Source organism: Sminthopsis crassicaudata, chromosome 1, assembly GCF_048593235.1.
Source record: "Sminthopsis crassicaudata isolate SCR6 chromosome 1, ASM4859323v1, whole genome shotgun sequence".
NCBI lineage: Eukaryota > Metazoa > Chordata > Mammalia > Dasyuromorphia > Dasyuridae > Sminthopsis > Sminthopsis crassicaudata.
This window is the reverse complement of record NC_133617.1, coordinates 318,954,908-318,977,031: the sequence shown is the minus strand read 5'-3', so window position 1 is coordinate 318,977,031 and position 22,124 is coordinate 318,954,908. Positions and strand designations below refer to the sequence as shown.

Here is a 22,124-nt window from a genome sequence, read left to right as displayed (position 1 = left end):
TCTAAAGAATTTTAAAGGCCAAGATGTCTTAAAGACAATAGAGAACCACTGAAGGTGGTGAATAAAGTAACTAAATATGAGCTTCAGAAAGATTATCCTAGTAGCTACATGAAAGATGAATTATTAAGAGATAGACTTAACTAAGTTGAGTTCAATGAGGGTCCTTTCAAAAGAACCTGAATTAGGATGATCATTATGTCATTTGATAAAGAGGAACAAATGTAGAAATTGTGCTAATACAAGACTTATCAAATGACTTGACATAGCAGGGATGGAGTGAAGAGGGCAGAGGGAGAAGGAAAAAGGACTCCACAGTTATAAACCTGGGTGACTTGAAACATGGTGATGCACTCAATGAAGTAGAGATATTTGGAAGAAGTATGATTCAGCTCTAGAGGAAAAGACAATGAGTTTGGAATGTCACAAGATATCTAGTTGAAGATTCTCACAGACAGTTGGAAAAGTGGTACTAATATTTAGGAATCAGGTTAGGATCTGGGAATCATATGCATTATTATCCATGATAAAATGAGATCAGCAGGAGGGGTTAAGTGAGAGAGGAAATAAGACCCAAGGACAGAGCTTTTGAAAACATCCATGGTTAGAGCTACAATGTGCGTCATTGCCAAGCAAATGAGATAAATCAGGAAATAATGAATCCTGAAAACACTAGAAAGAATTCAGAAGGAGGAGATGGTCTATAATGTCAAATGATACAGAGAAATCAAGGAACCTGATGGCTAAGATAAGGCCATTTTGTTTAGCTTGAGAAGTTTTATTATTTTGTTTTGTTTTGCAATTGATCTCTTCAAATTTGAATTTCCACATGTAAAAGGGGATAACAATATATGCTGTACCTTAAAGGATTCCTATTAATTTCAAGCTAGATAATGTCTCTACTATAAAGACATATCTTTATATTTCAATAATCCATGATTTCATAAGGGTAAATCCAAAGCAAATGCAAAATCCATCTTCTCTGTACTTAAGTAAAACATCAGAGAATTGGGGGAAAGGGGGAAAGTATCATCAACTAGTGGCCAGTGAGGAATCCCTAAGGAAATAGTTAGACAGATTCATGTGTGATAGTCTATTGTTGAATCCATACTTAGTAACTTGTAGCTTGGCAGGAATTGTCAAAGCTTGGTCTAGCCTTTGAGCTGTGAAGTCTGTTCTGTGCCACAGGGCAGCAACAAAACATGACTATAATAACAGGAAATATAAGTATAAATTATTATCAGTATTAGTGCCTTAATAGTACGTTGATAAATATTTACTCCTTAATTTTTAAATTGCTTTACACCAATTAGGATGGAAAACACAAATTTGAGGTCTACAGACTGAATTGCAACTCTGAAATATAGAGAAATGTCTTCATCATTATAAACCTTGAGACTGAACTACAATAATACAAGTAGAGGAGATAAATAATTTATTCAGTACTTGCTCTTTAAATCAGATCTTTTAGATTACAAATTAAGTAGAACAAGTCTAATAATAGCATAGCCCTCGCTGTAATTTCATGATCTGTTCCTAGACTGAACAGGTTTTTATTTTAATGATTTAAATTATTCATTGATCTCTACATCTGGGAACATGTTATATATTTTAGATATTTCAGTTGGGCAATTGCTGTCCTAATAAGGAAAAAAATTAACATGCTCTATGAAGAAGAGACTTTTAATCATCAGCTACAATTTTGGGCTAGATGAAAAGGATATGATAAACATTACTATAGATTTTATATAGAGCATGGAAGCCATGAGGGAACTTTTAAAAGCAATCTAAATTGGGGGCAGAAAGAAGCAGTGCCATAGTAGACACAGAGCTGATGCCCAATAAATCTCTGGTGCTCTGAATGTTCACTTTTTTTCCATTTCAAAGATACTCATAGAACTGACAAGAACCAAGCTAATTCCTGGTACTTATTCAACAATTTGTTAAATTAATTTAAAGTTATTTATAAATATACATGGAGAATATTATATGAATGGGGAAGAAAAGCTTTAATTTTAACTTACAACTGAAGAAATGGGTTACTGATCAGCCAGGAAGCAAAGACCTGTCTTTTGTCATTATTAATCATTATTTCAAAGTGATACAACATTTATATTCATTACCCCCCCCCCAATTTAATTTACCAGTACCTTTTTTAAATAGGAAAATTGACTGTGAATACTTTGAGGTTAGTTTATTCTACAAAAGGAAAAGAAACTACACTCTTAGTACAGAATTGTTATGAGAAGGCAGTACTAGTACTAGTCAAAACAAGGAAATAATTTTTCATAGGTCCAATTTTAGGCTGATATATATTTCTGGACACTTATATGTGGTTTATAGTGTTCATTACGTAATTTGACTTATAGTAATTTTGTGAGGTACATACTATCATTATTCTCATTTTACAGGTAAGGAAAATGAGGCTGAGGAAGGATCACTGACTAGCAAAGAGTCACACAGCTAAAAAAAAATCTGAAGTGGAACCCATGTCATACTGATTCAAAATCCAGTATTTTATCTACTATGGTAAACCACATCTCACTGGAATAGCAAAATCATGCTTAACTTGAAGTTTACACCTTGGCAAAACTTTCTAAAATTTCCAATTCTATTTTTTAAACAAAAAAATAGTTTTTTATTTTTCAAAATACATGTAAAGGTAGTTTTCAAAATTCACTCTTGCAAAACCTTGTGTTCCAAAATTTTTTCCCTCCTTCACCTCCTCTCTTTCCTGGATATACAGTATTCCAGTATACATCAAGCATGTGTAAATCTTCTAAAAATATTTCTATATTTATCATGCTGCACAAGAAAAATCAGATCAAAGGAGAAAAAATAAAGAAAAAAAGCAAGCAAACAATAACAAAAATGGTGAAAATACTATTTTGTGATCCATATTCAGTTCCTATAGTCCTCTCTCTGGATGCATATGGCTCTTTCCATTATAATTCTATTGGAATGGGCCTGAGTCACCTCATAATTGAAAAGAGTCAAGTCCATCACAGTTGATCATCACATAATCTTGTTGCTGTGTACAATTATCTCTTGGTTCTACTCACTTCATTTAGCATCCGTTTATGTAAATTTCTCCAGTCCTTTCTGAAATCAGCCTGATGATCATTTCTTATAGAACAATAATATTCCATTGCATTCATATACATAACTTATTCAGCCATTCCCCAACTGATGAGCATCCATTCAGTCCCCAGTCCCTTGCTATTACAAAAAGAGCTGCTACAAACATTTTTGTACATGTGAGTCCTTTTCTTTTTTATGATCTTTTTGGGATACAGACACAATAGAGACACTGTTGGATTAAAGGGTACGCACAGTTGATAGCCCTTTGGGCACAGTTCCAAATTGCTTTCCAGAATGACTTGATCAGTTCACAACTCCACTTAGTGCCCCAGTATTCTTACATCCATCATTATCTTTTCCTGGCATTTTAGCCAATCTGAGACATATGAAATGGTACCTCAGACTTGTCTTAATTTGCATTTTTCTGATCAATAGTGATGTAAAGCATTTTTACACAACTAGAAATGGCTTTAATTTCTAAATCTGAAAATTGTCTGTTCATATCCTTTGTAAAATGTCCAAAACTAAAGCCTTACCATCACACACATATGAACCTGAGCCTCAAAATCTGCAACATATGTGGTGTGTAGGAGTAGGGGCATTCTCAGAAGTCTCATATAGGTGCTCTTGAGCTAAGCCTTGAAGGAAACTAACTACAAATTCTGAGAGGAAATGAGGAGGGAGTGCATTCTAAGCGTGATAGACAAGCAATACAAAAACTTAAAGGTTGAAGAGACATAAATATATTCTTCTTTCACTTCTGAATCATCTTTATTTTTTTTCCTGAGGCTGGGGTTAAGTGACTTGCCCAGGGTCATATAGCTAGGAGATGTTAAGTGTCTGAGGCCAGATGTGAACTCAGGTCCTCCTGATTTCAGGGCTGGTGCTCTATTCACTGTGTCACCTAGCTAACCCCCAATCATCTTTATCTTTGCCCCTGGAAAACTATTTTCTTCTCAATAACCCTGTGACTTAGATAATGTAAATATTATTGTCCAATTTTGCAGATAATGGAGATTTTGCGCTAAAGCAAAAACTTTTTCAGCTTGTAAACACTTTTCATCTGAGAAATTTTTACATGACCTATTTTACATATGTAAAATAGGCATACAAATCAAACATTTATTGATAATCATAATTTCACAACTCTCACATTCTTTCTTTTTATTTTATTTTTTTCCTTTCTGAGGCTGGGGTTAAATGACTTGCCCAGGGTCACACAGCTAGGAAGTGTTAAATGTCTGAGACCAGATTTGAACTCAGGTCCTCCTGAATTCAAGGCGGGTACACTATCCACTCTCACATTCTTATACATGACTCTATATGCGATCACAACTGCCTGTAGTCTAAAGAATATGGAACTAATTACTACCTTATTTTTTCTTATCTGAATAATCAACACTGAAATCTTCATTTGTGGTTTTTTAATTGAGTTATACATCTCTATGAACACTCAGATTTGCTTCCTTTCTATTTCTATTGTTTCCTTTCTATTTCTTCAGATTAAGACCATTAAAGTACTCATGCAAAGTACAATATTATTTTAAGTGATATGGAATACAAAATGAATAAAATGTGATTCTTGCCATTAAAAAGCTTTCAATCTGCCAATGTCATCACCCTACCTGAGAAATGTAGATCAGGTAGAAATTTTTTTTTCCTAAAATTGGGAGGGAAAAAGTTGAGGTGGGGGTGTGGAGGAAGCAGTCATGGAAAGAGATAACTTCAGAACTTTTGAAATAGATTATTACATAATAGTGACAAGCCACATTGATTTCATTATCCTCTGTAAATCTCAGATTTATGAATGGGAAACTTTAGACATGCTAGGACATCCTGGATATTTTTTTTCATACACACACCTAGGAAAGGAAAAGACTTGTATGGATAGAATAAAACCTAATAACATTTCAAATTGGTTGAAACCACAGCAGCTTGAACAGAAAAGTATAATGGGAGCAAAAATAGTTCAGTCAAAGTGACATGATGACTCTTTTCCCCATATTGGAGGGGTTATGGGTTAGAAAGATAGGTGATTTCAATGTAGAAGATTAAAGTATATTACTGTGAGAACAGATAAATGAAAATTAATGTTGATCACCTTTAATATATATGATTTTATTATATTTTATTCCTTTATTTAAATATATATTCTAACTACATATAGAATCTGAGAAACTGAGGCAGGGGTTAATGAGATGGAGTTTTTTTGTTTTGTTTTGTTTTGGTTTTTTCCCAGTGGGATCATAATTCTACTGGATCAATTCATACTAAAAATACAAATTGGAAATGCATTTTTATCTACAAGGAAGTGAAACTATATGAGACAGTCAACTCTCTGAAAGTCAGAGAAATTTAAAAAAAGATGACTCTGGTGTTAGGTAATATGCATAACAGGTTCAAGGAGTTAGTCTCAATGTCCCCTCAAGGTAAGAAATGAAAAAAAAACACATCATTACAATGCAAAATACATAATGATCAGTACATGGAAGGACTTCACAGCAGAATGAGTGAGGAATTATTTGCAACTGAGGTAATTAAGGAAGGCTTAAAATGAAAGTCCTGGATCTTGAATTAATGTGCAGATGTTCAACAGGGGAAAATCTATCAGGAGTGTATGCCAAGCATAGATAATGATATTAAATGCCTCATGAAAATCCAGGATTCAGATGCATTATGAAAATGGTAAATGAATAGACACATGAGTAGAGCATCAATGACAGGATCTAAGCATCCTTACACTTAGGAAGAAATAGAAATAAATAAAGAAAACCAAAGTAGAATGTTTAGACAGCTAAAAGAAGAACAAGGAGAGAGAAATGCTAGCTGAAGAAGAAAATCTCTAGAAAATGGTATTAATGGGGGCAGCTAAATAGTGCAGTGGATAGAGTACCACTGAAGTCAGGAGGACCTGAGAATCTGGTCCAGACACTTAATACTTCCTAGCTCTATGACCCTTGACAAGTCTCTTAACCCCAATTGTCTCAGGGGGAAAAAAAAAAATATATATATATATATATATATATATATATATATACATACATATATATATATATATATATATATATATATATATATATACATGCAAGTATATATTAATCCACAGCAATAATTTTGCAATAATTTCAAGAGAAATGGGAACTGAAGAAAATGGACCAAGAAGCTCAAAGAAGATGTAGAATCAAAGATTCATTGAGAGAAAGCAACAGGCAAATAAATATATTTGAACTCAGGAAGACCTGAATTGAAATGCCACCTTCCAAACTTCATATGTGCCACAGATTACAGAACCACTCTGGGTCCCAGTTTCCTTATTTGTAAAATAAAATGGTTAGAATTAATAATTTCTAAGGTGTTTCCATAAATAAATCTATGATTCTATGAGATATAATTTTGTTTGGGGCAGAGAAGAAAAATATAGCTTTGGAGAATGAGATTATAATAGCATTTTATCTTTAAAATAATAATCCACTTTCTTTTATCTTCAGACTATTAGTTCTTGCCTCACTTTCTATAAACATGGTCCAATCTCCCATTCTTAAAGAGAAACAAATAGAAAACAACAAAAGCAAAGCATCTCTTGATTCTGCTATGTTTATTGATTGGGAAGTAGTACAGTGATCCTTATTATAATCTACATGACATCTACCTTTTAAATTAGTATTTCTCTTTTCCCTGTCATCAGATTACTCTTATTAATAAATGTTATTGTATCATGCCACATCCCATCTAAAATATTGATTTGATTTGGATTTAAGTATGCAGGACTTTCCTAGCACATCCTCTCTGTCAGCAATTGCTAGTTCAGTGAAATTGAAATTATTTTTTTCCTTTCTTTCCTAAAGTAACTTCAGGAGTCCTCTGCAGCCATAATTAAATTTAGAATTCCCAGTCTTGGAGAAGAGAAAGTCTCAAATTTCCTTTTAGATTTCCACTTCAATGATCTTACAACTAGCAAAAAGAATGTTGCATAAATGGTTCTAACTGTGCTGTCCCTTAGAAAAAGAAATTATCTGATGCTCTTAAAAATATTTTTTTCTCTTTATACCTCTGAACTCTTCTAAAATATGCTGGTATTTACTGACTAGATTTCTTTCTTAAGGGAAGCCTTTACACCAAAACCAATCTGATTCCAATTGACCATCAATAGATCCTAGGCCATGCCCCATTTGGTCATTGTTTGAGTCCTGATAAACTCAGATTGAATGTAAATGGCAATCATTTTTGTTTTTGGTTTTGTTTTGTTTTTGAATTGGATTTAATTATTTAGTTAGGGTTTTTGTTTTTGTTTTTGTTTTTTTTGGGGGGAGGGATTTGGTGAAACAGGATATTCTTTTATCTATCTTATCAGATAAGATATTTCTAACCATCATCTGAGGAACAGCCAAAATCAAAAGGATGATCACTTTAATCTTGGCTTCACTCTATGCCAAAACAATGTACTTTATTCTTAATATTATGAAGGAGAAGAATGTGAAGAATCATTTGTAACAATTCAAATGTAGTCTATTGGTTCAAATAAAATAGACAAGAAATAAATTTAATGTCCTTTTATGTGTGAAGCTATGAACTTTAATAATTTTCTCCATAAAGCTAACTTGAACATATGTTCAAATCCAGTGTTGTATTAAATCCACATTTCATTTAATCAGGTGATAATATTTCTGAAATTATAAAGGACATAATCTGCTTATAGGCAATACCATGTCTTCTCTTTTAGATTCCCATAAATATCAAATACAATTTTAGGTGCATGATAGGGTCTTAAACATTTTTGGATAACAAATCAGTTTTCACTAGTTATTTCACTTGTGATGTGATGATCTACATGAGACAATCTCAAGATTTTGTTATATAGTTATCTCTGGAAAGGCAGTGCAAATAATAAGCACTGATTACTAACTATATGCTCGTCTCTGGTACCATTTTCCTATGTGGATGAGAAGTTTGGTTTACGTTTTTTTTTGTTTGTTTGCTTTAAAGGTGATCTGATTCAAAAATACTATGAGGTTGAAAATGTTCCTTTTGTTTGAATACAGAATAAATTGTTTCTTTAAATATAGTTCTTTGAGGTTTAGAAGAACAACTTAATCAGTTTCCAAATAAATACTGATTATTTAATATCATATTTTAATATATTTTACTTATATTTTTAATAATATAATTTTAATGTAATATAATACAATATTTTTTAATCAGAACAAAAAATAATAAGAAGAACCAGTTCATTTAAATTCTAATCAATGAACTACATTCCCCTCTATTCCAGCATAGTAGACACAGAAGAAATCTATTGATAATCCTGTTGGGGGAAAGTTCTGTGTTGATTTGTTGGGGGAGGGGCAATAATCATAGACCCACAGAATGTCAGGACTATAAGTCAAAATCACATTTTCTCTTTTGGATTAACAAATTTTACAGATGAAAAAACTCAACAGAGGGAACTTGAGTGACTAATCCAAGGTCATACAGATTGTTAGTGATAAGTATAGACTTGAATAATAATTGTCTCTAATTCTCAATTCAATGCAAAGAAAAAATGTCAGAAGTGGTGAAATGGCTAAAAGTGATTAATTTTGAAGAAGAGTTTTTGTCAGTTTTATGACCTCATAGTGAAGGGGCAAGGATCCATGTTATCCATTTATACCAATATTAGAGAACCTAAGAATACTATTACCTACAAGAGTAGAATAGAAGCAGAGTCAATCAATCAAGGTTAGAAAGAAAGAACAACATCATTCTATTACAATTTTAATTTTTTTAGGATGAATAGGTAGAATGCCATTAGTAAAGTCTATGATATTGAATATGAAGTCAGGAAGAGCTGGTTCAGATATCACTTCAGATAATAGCTATGCAACTGAATGAAAGTAATTTAACCCTCTCTAAACCTAAGTTTCTTCATATTTTAAAATGGGCATAATAATACCTGGCATGCCTTAGCTTACTTCATGAAGTTTTTTAAAGAATCAAATGAGATTTTTATATATATTATAGATAGATAGATAGATAGATAGATAGATAGATAGATAGATAGATAGATAAATATGTATATATATGAAGACCTTTGCAAATAGTAAATCAAACTTGATTATTGTCATTTATCAATAAGCTATCTACAAGTAATATAAAAGAAATGGTTTTTCCTATTCAAAATGTAATGTTTTATTTCCTGAATTATACACTTAATGCACATTATTTTAATGATATCATCCATTTGCTTCTACAAAAATTATTTATCCAAATGGTTTGCTTCAGGTGAAAGGCTCATTTGTGTGTTATCAGTCCCTTAAGCCACTCAGTTAGCTATTAAAAACTTTATAAAAATTGAAGCCTGACTTTAATTTATTGTGCTTGTATGTTTTGATAGCTAATTAGATCGATTTGTAACAAATCTAATAGTTTTATTGTGGCAATGTACTCATAAGAATCTAAAAGAATTAAATAAACAAAAAGAAACCCATTACAATCTAATTTTGTTAATATATCCAACTAATGTCACATATAATACTGATGATTATAGTGATGGTGCTAATAATGATGATGGTAATAGCTATGATGGTTATGATTTCCATCTGTTCAGGGATTTTAATTTTAATAACTAAACTGACTGTTTTAGAATCATGCTAGACCTAGATGAAACCTCTTTAGTCATATAGTAAAAAAGTTTCATTTTACAGATACATAAGGGTAAAATTACTATGTAAATTATTTTTACAGCTACATAGAAGGTAAATTACTATCCAAGGATAATAAATATAACAAGCTAATGACAATGTTAGGATTAGTACATATTTCTAACTCCTAGACTTCTAACATCTTTCCATATAGAGTTCATTGTCAATACCATAACCCTCCTAACCCAATATGATAGAGAGATAGAGAGTCGCCATCACTAATGTTATTTTGTCTATCCTGAAGAAATAAAGTTATTGGGAGAGAGGGTGGGAGAACTATGAGAAAAGAAGTTTAGGGGGGAAAAAGACTATAATAGTTAGAATTAGTTGATGTTAATGGTTTAGGTAATGTTTATATATCCAAATTAAAAGTAGGAAATAAATTTTTAAAAATAGGCTAATGCAAGGATCCCAATGGGAATATAGTAAGAAATGCACTGGAATTGACAACTAAAGGCCTATTTTCAAATTTTGTTTTTAAAACAAATGGGTTTTGCATAAGGTATCTAAGTTCTATGATCCTCAGTTTCCTTATTTCTAAAATAAATGGATTGAAATGGAAGACAAATGAGGTTCCTATCAGCTTTGAGTAGGAAGAAAGATTGATTTAAATTAAAATATTTGTGGGCAAAGAAGATATTTTAAAGTTCAAAAATTTCCATATAACGTTGTTCCCCAGTTCTCTTTAGTTGTCCTGCTTCAGTTTCCCTAATTGTCCTGCTTCAGTTTCCCAATTGTCCTGCCTTAATCCTCCTGTCTGCAATACCATCCTTCCTTCCTAATCATTAGAACTGATATAATTTAGGGCTGGCTATGCTAAGATTATAATCTGTAAATCTTTAGGAGAAAGACCTATCTTAGACATCATGACCCCAACCCTTCCCTACTTATTAGAATGTCTGTTGCCTCTCCCCACCCAGTCAGAACCAATCGATAGATGGATAGTCCTTTCCAGCTCTCAATGCTCTGACTCCACCCCTGCCTCATTCTACCAATCAGTCCCCTCCTTTGTCAACTCCCTGGAATATGTTCAGCAGCATGAGGCCTAAGGGCATACTGGTAATCCCACATAAGGAACTAACTGATGGCTTTTTGCTTCTGTACAACTATTGCTTATGGTCTTAAGGATCCTCCCCCTCACTGTTCTTACTCCTTATAAACTAAATGCTCCCTCCATTAAGACCTGTTCCCATATGGGACCCCCTTTTTTTCCCCCCTTGCAGCCTCAATTGCATTTTAATAATAATTCAATAATAATAAATCTCCACATCAAATTTCTACTGGGTCTTATTTCACATCTGTTCTTGCACAAAAGTATTAGCTTATATATTTATCATGATTATCTAGTTACCAGGCATTTTAAGTACATCATCTTTGTTAGTCTTATTATAATGCAAAGTAGAAGATGGAAACGGAGAGGAGTTATGTGCTTTGTCTAAGGCAGCATAGAACTATGACTCCATGCCAGGCCCGTCTCTAAATTTTGTGTGTTTTTTATAATACTACCATCTCCTTATATCTTAGAATTTCAAATATGAAAAAAAGTCTTATAATCTTCGTATCCTATCTTTTCACTTTATAGAAGTATAAAAGATGGACTAAGAATCAGAGAAGTTAATAGTAGTCTCCTCCATGTGGTGATTATCTCCAATTATTCCATTTAGAATTTTTGTACATACTTGTTTATGAACTGTCTCTTCCATTTAATTGTGTGCCCTTAGAGGAAATTTGTTTGGTTTTTATTTAGTTTAGTTTGTGCTTGTTTTTGTTGTTGTTGTTGTTGTTGATGTTGTTGTTTTCATTCTTTGTATCCTCAGAGTTTTACACAGTACCTGGTAAATAATAGGTGCTTAATAAATGTTAAATGACTGTTTTGTTGACTGACTGAGACAAATAGCATAAGACAGGGCCAGATTTTCACCCTAGGTCTTCTGCCTAAAAATCCATTTCGTTGCCCAGAGGTCTGAGTAGCAGTGAACCAAAGCTGATTGTTTGTGTCAGTGAAACATTGGTAATTATCAATCGGGTTTTGTTTGTTGTGTTGTTTTGTTTTGTTTTGTTGTTTGTTTGTTTGTTTTTTGCTCAGACATTGGGGAATAAAGTGACTTGCCCAGGGTCACACAACTCGGCAGTACTAAGTGTCTGAGGTCAAGCCTGAACTCAGATCCTCCTGACTTCAGGGCTGGTGCTCTATCCACTGTGCCACCTAGCACCCCTTATCAATAGTTCTTATAATTTAAGGAATCTACAATGGAGGTTTCAGAGTTCCATTTTGGATGCCACAATTTAAGGAAGAACCTGAAGAAAGAATTCAGAAGAGGGAAACAGGATGGTGAAATACCTTGAACTCATATCCTATGAAGTGGAAGGCTTTATTATTGGTTTGTTGTTTTTTTTTCTCCCTATAGAAAATAAGCCAGTTGAAAAGTTCTGTTTGTTTTGCCTTGGTATCCCTAAATGCTTTCTGATTGATTGTTTGAACTTTAAACATTTGCTTAGAGAAGAGCCTCATCACATACTAGTTGTTTTCAGTAACTGAAAGATTATCTCAAGGAAGAGGAATTAGATTTAATTTTATTTAGCTTTATTTATTTCATTTTTTTTTTTAATTTAAGAAGGCAGAAGAATTTGGAATAATGAATTGCTCTAAGACGCACTATGATTTCAGCTTAGAAAAATTTCCTTTATAATCAGAATTTTCCAAAAGTAAATTGAATTGTCTTTACAAATCTTAAATAACTATATAAAGGCAATTATTTTTTTATCATCATTATCATTTTTAAATGATACAGCTTAAAGTCAAATCTATTTATATTATCATCAATCATCATTATCATCATTATCATCTTTCCTACAGCTTAAAGTTAAATCTATTTATATTATCATTTTGCTTAAAAATCATCAATTTTTCCCTATTGTCATAGAAGGTCCAAATTCTTGTACCTGAAATTAAAGTTTCCCACAAACTAATGCCATACCTTCTTATCCTTATGCCATATGTGCCATGAAAATCACCCTACTAGTTCTCTTTAGGGTAAGATTGATTTTTATATCCAACTACCTGAGTATGTTATTCCCTCTGAACCATATTTAGTGAGAATATCAAATAGTGTCTCCCACCCTAGCCCCAACTTTTTTCTTCACTCTGATAGGTTCTTTGTGCCTCTTCATATGAAATCATTTACCCCTTTCTACCTCTGCTTTCCATCTTCATCTAGTGCAATTTTTTTCATCCCTTATTTATTTATTTATTTGGTTATTTATTTTGGATAATATTACATTAAAGTCAACTAAAATCTGTGCCCTCTGCCTTTGTATACTCCTAACTGCCCTGCTAATGATAAAGTTCTTAAGGGTTATGCATATTATCTTCCATTAAAGAATATAAACAATTTGATTTTAATGAATCCCTATGATTTTTCTTTCCTATTTATTTTATGTTCTTGAGTATTGTATTTGAAAGTCAAATTTTTCCATTCAGCTCTGTTCTTTTAGTCAGGAATCTTTGAAATAACTCTTTTTCATTAAATATCCATTTTTCTCCTGAAGGAATGTACTCAAATTGATAGGTAGTAGGTGATTCTTGGTTGTGATCCTAGCTACTTTGCCTTTGGAAAATTATATTTTAAACCGTCCAGTCATTTTATGTAAAGCCCCGAAATCTTGTATAATCCTGACTGATACTTCTCAATATCTGAATTGTTTCCTCTGGCTCCTTGTAATATATGTATGTGTGTGTGTGTGTGTGTGTGTGTGTGTGTGTGTGTGTGTGTGTGTGTGTGTGTATGTGTGTGTGTATATGTGTGTGTATTGCTTGATTTGGAAGCTCTAGTATTTGACTATAATATTCTGGGCAATTTTCATTTTGGGATCCCTTTCTGGAGATGAAAAGTAAATTATTCCAGTTCTATATATTCTAATTCTAGAATATCAAGGCAGTTTTCCTTGATAATTTCTTAAATAATGATGTCCAGGATCTTTTTATTATTTTTTGGAGGGATAGTAAATTATGTCTCCTGCATCAATTTTTCAGATTAGTAGTTTTTTCAGATATGTTTTTCTTTTCTTTTTCATTTTGTGATTTGTTTGATTATATTTTGATGTTTCTGTGAAGTTATTAGCTTCCAATCATCAAATTCTAATTTTAAGGAATTATTTCCTTCAGTGAGCTTTTGGACCTCATTTTCCATTTTGCCAATTCTACTTTTTAAGGATTTTTTTTCGTCACTGAAGTTTGTTATTTCTTTCCATTTAAGTCCATTTTTTGAAAGCATTTTCTTTAGGAAATGTTTGTACAACTTTTTCCATTTTTTTATGCTTCTTTATCATGCCTTTTTTTTTTTTTTTCCCTTTTTTTTCCCCTTGATTCCCTTGTGCCATTCTTATTTCTTTTCTAATTTTTTTTTCCTTCTGCTTTTCTTATCTTATTTTTGAAATTCTCTTTTAGAGAGCTTTGAAGCTCTTTTTGGGCCTGGGGCCATTCATATTTTTTTTTTTTTTTTTTGAGGCTTCACATAAAGTCTTCTAATATTATTATCCTCTTTTGAATTTGTTTTGAACTTTCTTGTCATTACAGAAACTTTCTGTATTCAAGGTTTTTATTTGTTTGTTGTATGCTCATTTTTCCAGTCTATTTTATAACTTTTAATTTTATGTTAAGATTAGGCTTCTGGGTTAGAAGGGAATTTATCCTTAGCTTCTGGATTATAAGATTTCTCCTTAGCTTCTTCTACTGGAGGCATAAGGCCTTGCCACTGGCTTGTTGCACTAGGGGTTCAGTGACTCACAACTAGCCTGTGCAAGGATCCAGAGGGCCATTAATTTGTACTGGGTTTGAGGGCTCAGGGTCAAATTGCGAACTTGCTGGTGTTTGGCCTGTTGCTGTATTTCTCAGATGCTGCCTGCACTGAATTGTGTTCTTCTTTTACCCAAATGAAGCAGACCTTTTCTGTAGACCTTCTAAGGTGTCTTGAGCGGGGAAATTGTTTTACCCCATTCTTTTGTTGCTTCTAGTGCTCTATAATTCATTTTTTTATAGTTGTTTGGAAGTGAATTTAGAAGAGTTCAGGTGAGTTCCTGACTTATTCTGCTATTTTGGCTATCAATATGCATGCATGTGTGTATTACATAAATAGATGTATATATGTGTATGTGTGCGTGAGTGTATGTGTGTGGGGGAGGAGTATTTACCTATTATGCTTTATACTCCTATATCATATAATAAACTTTGTAAAGACAAGAACTTTTCTTCTCTAAACTATCTACCTTCTCTAGTGTTTAGCCTGGGGGTTATGCAAATATGAATTATTAGTAATAAAAAGGTATTTATATTTACTGAGTACTTTATAGCTTAGGATTTTTTAAAATAAAGTCCATAGACATTTATTTAAATGATATTTGGCAATAGCTTGAAAAGTTACTAAACAAGGGACTCATGGACATTCCTCCATTATTTGTATTTATATATGGAACATCTAGAACAGTGCTTAGAATATAGTAAGTGCATAATAAATGCTTGTTCACTGATTGACCAAACATAAATAATATAATGAGATAAACCTATAATAATGAAAATTTTGAAATTATGATAGAAGAATGCTGAATATAATTTGATTTGGGAAATGAAATTGGCCCAATATCTTTCATATAACAAAAGCAAATGTGATTGATATTTCTCCTTGGCCTGTTCTTACATTTGTTCTAAGATACTAATTAGTCACTACATATTTAAATGTCTGCTATGCTAGATAATGAAACTATAAGACAAAGGCAAGAATTCCTGCCCTTAAAAAGTTTTCAGTCTATTAGGTGGAATGAAACATTTTAAAGTTTTATTACATTACATTCTCTTATCTTAATTGCATTGAAATCTATAAATGGAAAACAAGAAGATTATTCAATACTCAGTGAAAGTCTTTATATAAAAGTTAAATGATCATGTGCATAATGTTGCAAGCTTTTTTTTTTACTCAGATTATAATTGGACTAAATGGTTTCTATAGTATCTCTTACGTTTAAGCCTCTCTGATTAATTGATTTTCTAAAATAAATTTTGTGACCTTATGAGATATAGTAGTCATGTATCAAAAATGAGACATAATATATGAAAAACTTGAATTTTAAACTGATATGTTGGAAATATTAAAAAAAAATCAGAAGAACTACACAGTGTCAGTATCCCTTATGGAGGAACTACAGAAAGCCATAACTGAAAAATCTTAAAAGCATTAAGAAAAACAAAAGGAGTGATATACAAAACACTGAAAAAACACATGCAATAATAAAATCACAAATTCATAAGTGTCTCAGAAATTATTTATCTAATTTTTGTATATTGATGTCATGTATTAAGAATCATAAAATATAAAAAATATATAATAATAAAATATTTATATAATCTTTTAAATTTTGCAAAGTCACTTAGATATAGTATTCAAACAAATTTTATCCTATGAACTCCAGGGAGCAATCCAACTCTTTCTCAAGGCCTGGTCATATTACTGGAGTATATATTAACTTAGAAAATGAATATATGAATAATCCAGCCTTCTAAGAAACAGAACAATCAACTAATAAACTAATAAATTAATATTCAATTCATAAAATTGAAATGAAATAGTCAAGATAGAAGAATTTCTAATATCCATGAATGATTGCTGATTTAAATTTTGTAAATTTCAATGATCCTCCCCCCAAAAAAGTTTTTTTTTTTTTCCAATACGTAGTCACTTTCATCCATAAAGTTGTTTTGGGAAAATTAAAATGTTCTGTTGCATTATTCATTACAACTTATTTTTACTAATTTAAAGTTTCTCTGGTTATTTTTTAAATCAGTACAGATCAATCTATAAATTTATTCACGACAAACAGTATCAGTTTATATCTCCTCTTCTTGTGACAATAAAGAACTTGAAACTAAGGAGGTACCTATCAATTGGGGAATAACAAAGTAAATGATGATAGTATATGAGCTTAACAGAATACTATTGTGCAATAAAAAATAATGAAAGGTATGATAATTTTAGAGAACATTGGAAATATTTATGTGAATTGATGCAGAGTGAAGTACACACAATGAAAAATGTTTACCACAATGTGATCAAAGTTTTGAATAACATCAAATCTCAGATCAACACAATGATCAACCATTAGTCCACAGAACTAATAATGATAATAGCTAACATTTATATAACACTTACTATATCTTAAGCTCTCATTCAATTCACAAAACAACTTTGGGAGTTAGATACTATTATCATCCCCATTTTACAGATGAGGAAACTTTGGCAAATAAATTAAGTGACTTACCAAAATTCATACAGCTAGTAAGTATCTAAGACCATATTGAAACTCAGATTTTCCTGACTCCAGGCATAGAACTCTATCCGCTACACCACCTAGCAAAATAAAACATGCTACCTTGCAAAGAGAGTGACAAATGAAGTGACAAATCTAAGATACATATTGATCGTGATAAGATATGATATGATATGATATTACATGATCTGATTTGATATGATGCAAGTAATATTTACTATTTAGATATCTATATTCAATGTGGGAATTTATTTTGCTTGACTATGCACATTTATTATAAGGGTTTATTTTTCTTTTCAATTAAGGGAAGGTGGAAATGAACAGATATTTGTTAATTAAAAAAATTAAATCATTGTCCTATTTTCTTATAATAACCATCATAGTTTTTTGTATAAAGCATGTGCTTTACAACTTGAAACTATGCTCAAAATAGTTATCAAACATACCTTTTGATCCAGCAGTATTTCAACTGGGCTTCTATCCCAAAGAGATCTTAAAGGAGGGAAAGGGACCTACATGTGCAAAAATGTCTGTGGCAGCCCTTTTTGTAGTGGCAAGAAACTGGAAATTGAATAGATGCCCATCAGTTGGAGAATGGCTGAATAATTTATGATATATGAATGTTATGGAATATTATTGTTAATCAGCACGATGATTTCAGAGAGACCTGAAGAGACTTACATCAATCAATGCTGAATGAAATGAGCAGAACCAGGAGATCATTATACATGGCAACAACAAAATTATATGATAATTCTGATAGACATGGTTCTCTTCAACAATGAGATGATTCAGATCAGTTCCAATGGTCTTGTGATGATGAGAGCCATCAACACCCAGAGAGAGGCCTGTGGGAACTGAGGATTTTCACTTCTTTAGTTGTTATTTGGTTGAATTCTATTTTCTTTCTTTCTTTTTATCCTTTTTGATCTGATTTTTCTTGTGCAGAAAGATAATTGTATAAATATGTATGCCTATATTGGATTCACATATATTTTATGATTACTTGCCATCTGGGAGGGAAACTGGAACCCAAGATTTTCCATGGGTTAGTGGTGAAAAATTATCCTTGCATATATTTTGAAAATAAAAAGCTTCAATAAAAAAATAATAATTTTTTAAAAATAAAGCAGGTACTTTAAAAGAACTTTTTGTGTTGACATGAATATATTTGACTGATTCTGAAGTAATTTACAAGAGAACTTTGAAGTATTCCACATGCAAAGTGGAACGAATAGAGGCAATTACTCTGGTAAATTAATCTAAGCAATATTTTCCTCCAAATTATTTAAATATTTCAACAGAAAAGTGTTCATTACATATGGAATATGTGAATAGTTAAATATATACTCCATTTCAATTTGCTATAATAGAAATAATTTCAATATTAATCAAATCTACCAGAATCCTTTAATAATGCTAATGCTTTTATTTCTACCATTAAAAATTCAATAAAGTATTTACCTTTCTTAAGCAATAACTACTAAACTTAAAATTGATCTGGAACCTGAGTGTTTCAGTTCTTAGGACCAAAGTATCTTCAAGATTATCTTCAAGAACCAAAAGGTTATTTTTATTTTATTTTGTTTTGTTTTTAGTGTAAACATCACATTTTACATCTGATACAAATTAGGTTCAAGGGTTAAGTGGCTTGTCCAGTTCATAAAATGTAAGTAGAATTGGCATTTGAATGCAGGCCTCTGAATCCAAACCCATTTTGACTCATCCTGAAGAAAAAACATCTAATTCTCTAAAATTATTATGTACACACAATAAAGTGTGATAAGCAGTTACAAACTCTCAGCAGTTCTCAGAAGTCAGGTGTTCTAATCATACATGAGCAAGATTTTTTTCTAAAACATGGACACATCCTCCTCTTGTTCAAATAAGAGAGAAAATACCATTCACTTGTGATGCTTATGTTACTATTTTTTAAATCCCAATTATATTTAAAATGTCATCTTTGTAGACCCTAAGTCCCCCTGAAGTCTGTCAAATGCTATTACCTCATTTCTAAGAATGATGTTCCTGTATTTTGTAAAGTTCATTCTGGGATAAGCAACATTGATTCCTTAGTAAGAAATTTAACATCTCAATGGACTAGATTGGTCTATAGAATTATGTACTTTCACAGTCTACAGGTATCCCAAAGGTAATTTAGTCCAACATACTTATTTGCAATACTTTCTGCTACTATTGACAGTAGTCATCCCAACTTCCAGCAATGGGAGACTTCACTGCTGATCAAAAGCGATTCATTGCACTGTTAGCTCCAGTTTTTAAGTTTTTATTTATATATAACCGAAATGCATTTTTGTAACTACCCAAGAAGTTCTACATCTGCCCTCTGCTGTGAAGTAAAATGAATCTAATTATTTCTCTATACAACAGAATTCCATATATTGGAAGAGAGATAACAATTCTCCCCATCTCCATCCCCAAATTTTTCCTTTTTCCCCCTGTTTCTTTCCATTGATCTTTCCATAGCAGTCATGCTAAGTTTGTTTTTTTTTTTTTTCACTAAAAACAGGGAATGAATCAGACATCAACAAAGACAGTCCATATCTTTTTCATATTATTAAAATGAAAACAATTAATTCAAGATTATGTAGCAAGTACCACCAAGGTGAACAATTGCCATCTTTGCTTGTAAACACAACTTAAAAATAAGATGTTACAATTATATAACAATACTGAAAATAAGGCTAAGGGAAAATATTTTTTTTTAATTTTAAAAACAAGACTATCATAATCATTCAAAAAAACTAAATTATTTTTGTTTATTAAGCAATACAGGAAAAGTAAATAAAATGTTATTTACTTTGTTTTTATTTTTGCTGTCACAAGTATCTTGTAAATTCTCAATTTTAGTGTCAAAAACAAAAGCAATTCACAAATTAAAAAGCAGTACTTCAGCATGGAATTATCATTAGGCTGATAAAAATTACTTTGCTATCTGATGGCAGCAATATTGATTAATGACTATTTTTAAAAATTAATTTGAAGCAGTATAAAGCAGTACCAATATTTTTTATTTCTCTTGAGAGATTTTATAGAAGGGTAAGGATCATAATTGTGCTCTACTTAACACCCAATCATGTTGTTCTTCTTTCTTAGTGTACTGAAGCCAGATTACTTCATTTCACATTTATTCATTACTATATAGCTCTCTGATCTACTAGCTAATTTCAGCAATAAAATTTATAGTCATTACAGTATAAATAAAGTTTATTTTTAAATCTTATTTATTTCCGATAAGAGGCTTTTCAGGATTCATAGCATGTTGTCGACCTAGTAATAAAGATGAAATGAATAAATGAGATTTTAAGAACTCTCTACTTCCCTTCCTGAATATATGTGTATATGCATATATGTGTATGTAGATATATACACACATGTATATATGGTTATATATGCACATACATAAACAAACAAACACATCTCTTCTCTATATACAGGTATGTATGTCATGTTAACGTTTGTGCTTTAAATAAAAACTATCCAGATATGATAAATTGGAAAAAAAATAATGATGACACTTCCTGGTCATCACTTGGCTGAAATGAGCATATCTTCTTTGACCATCTCACCACTGGTTCTTTTCCAATTCTAGTCATGAGGAAAGTGCATCTTTTTTATCTACCCCTTTTTCTAGTTATCCTAGATGAATGAATGAAATACAGTTTACTGTTTAAATAAGGCAACCTAGGTGCTTCCATCCTATAGAAAAAGACAAAAATCAGACATAATACAGTAATCTCACATCATTTTACTGTCTAATTAAGCAAAAAGTGATTTTAATTAAATATATCAGGATGTTTTTTGTCAGGGAATCCTTTAATTCCAGCATAAAATCAAGTATTCTTATTCAGTCAGCCATAATTTATCTTAGGATACTCAACAGTCAGTGAAATAATGACAGTGGCTAAAGAATCACTAGGCTCATTTCTGTTTTTCAAGGGGCCACTTATATACTAACTTTGGTTTGGGGTTCTGAGAGAGACATTCCTATGTCAATAAGAATCACTCCAGAATCTAAGATCATTAGGAAAGAAGGCAAGGCTTGGGGACCTAAAAATCTCAGAAGAATGCTTGAAAAGACTGATTTTAGCCTAACTGGTATTCACTCACGATACTTTTACAAAAAATTAAGAGCCACAAGTATTGTGCAGGAGCTTGAAAATTAATGTCATCCTTCTAAACGATCTCTTAGATGAGGAGTTGGTCTAGGCTAGACATGAAAACTCTACTTCAAACATTCTATAAATCCCCTCATCTAGACCCAAAACACTATTATGGACTCAGTAATCCTGAGTTCTCCTAATCCTGAGCTCTCTTGTCTCATCAAGACACAATCTGATAGTGAAAGGTCATCTCATATGGTACTACCTAGATTATAAACTGTATGATAGAAGCATAGTCCTGAGCAGCTATCATTGGTACTTTGAATTCATACTGCATAAAAATGGGTATTCTTGCCTAAGGAAATACTCAAGCAACACTTGAGAAAATGTAAAGTAGCTTGTAAGAGTGTCAAATTCAAATAGCCATTCATTAAATAATATTGATCCCATCCATGCCATACTTACTAATTTTACTTGCAATTATAGATAAATTATACTGTGGAGTGCTTTCTCTGTCCAATAATTCATTAGTAGCAATGGTTCCTTCAGTTCCATCTATTGTAAAATAGTTGTCCCCATCACTCTTCCAATCTATGAAGTACCTACATATGAAGAGAGAGAGAGAGAGAGAGAGAGAGAGAGAGAGAGAGAGAGAGAGAGAGAGAGAGAGAGAGAGATGCAAATATAGGATAGTTACTCATTTATCACATTGGCAGTCAAGTAGGCTTGACATGATTCTTTATTTTTCTCCTTGCAGTCATTACCTACCTTGCAATAAAGAAGAGTGTAAATGACAGTTTCTTTATTGCAAAGTCAGTATGCTCAAGGGGAAATGGGAAATAATGAAAGATTTAGTGCTCCTGCTGTTCATATTATTTTAGGGTTTTGACACCATGAAAGCTCAGGTGAGGCTGCAGAGTCCCATGCT

At 31.9% G+C, this 22,124-nt stretch overlaps 1 protein-coding gene across 9 annotated transcripts in view; it reads right to left on the bottom strand.

The window, feature by feature from the left end:
• The window catches only part of CDH12 (cadherin 12), a 1,341,561-nt gene that overhangs the window by 17,311 nt on the left and 1,302,126 nt on the right, over positions 1 to 22,124 (bottom strand). For all 9 annotated transcript variants that reach the window (XM_074279079.1, XM_074279078.1, XM_074279081.1 and 6 more), the window contains one exon: positions 21,662 to 21,798. In XM_074279079.1, coding sequence (XP_074135180.1) covers positions 21,662 to 21,798 — 137 coding nt within the window. The remainder of the gene's footprint in view (positions 1 to 21,661; positions 21,799 to 22,124) is intronic.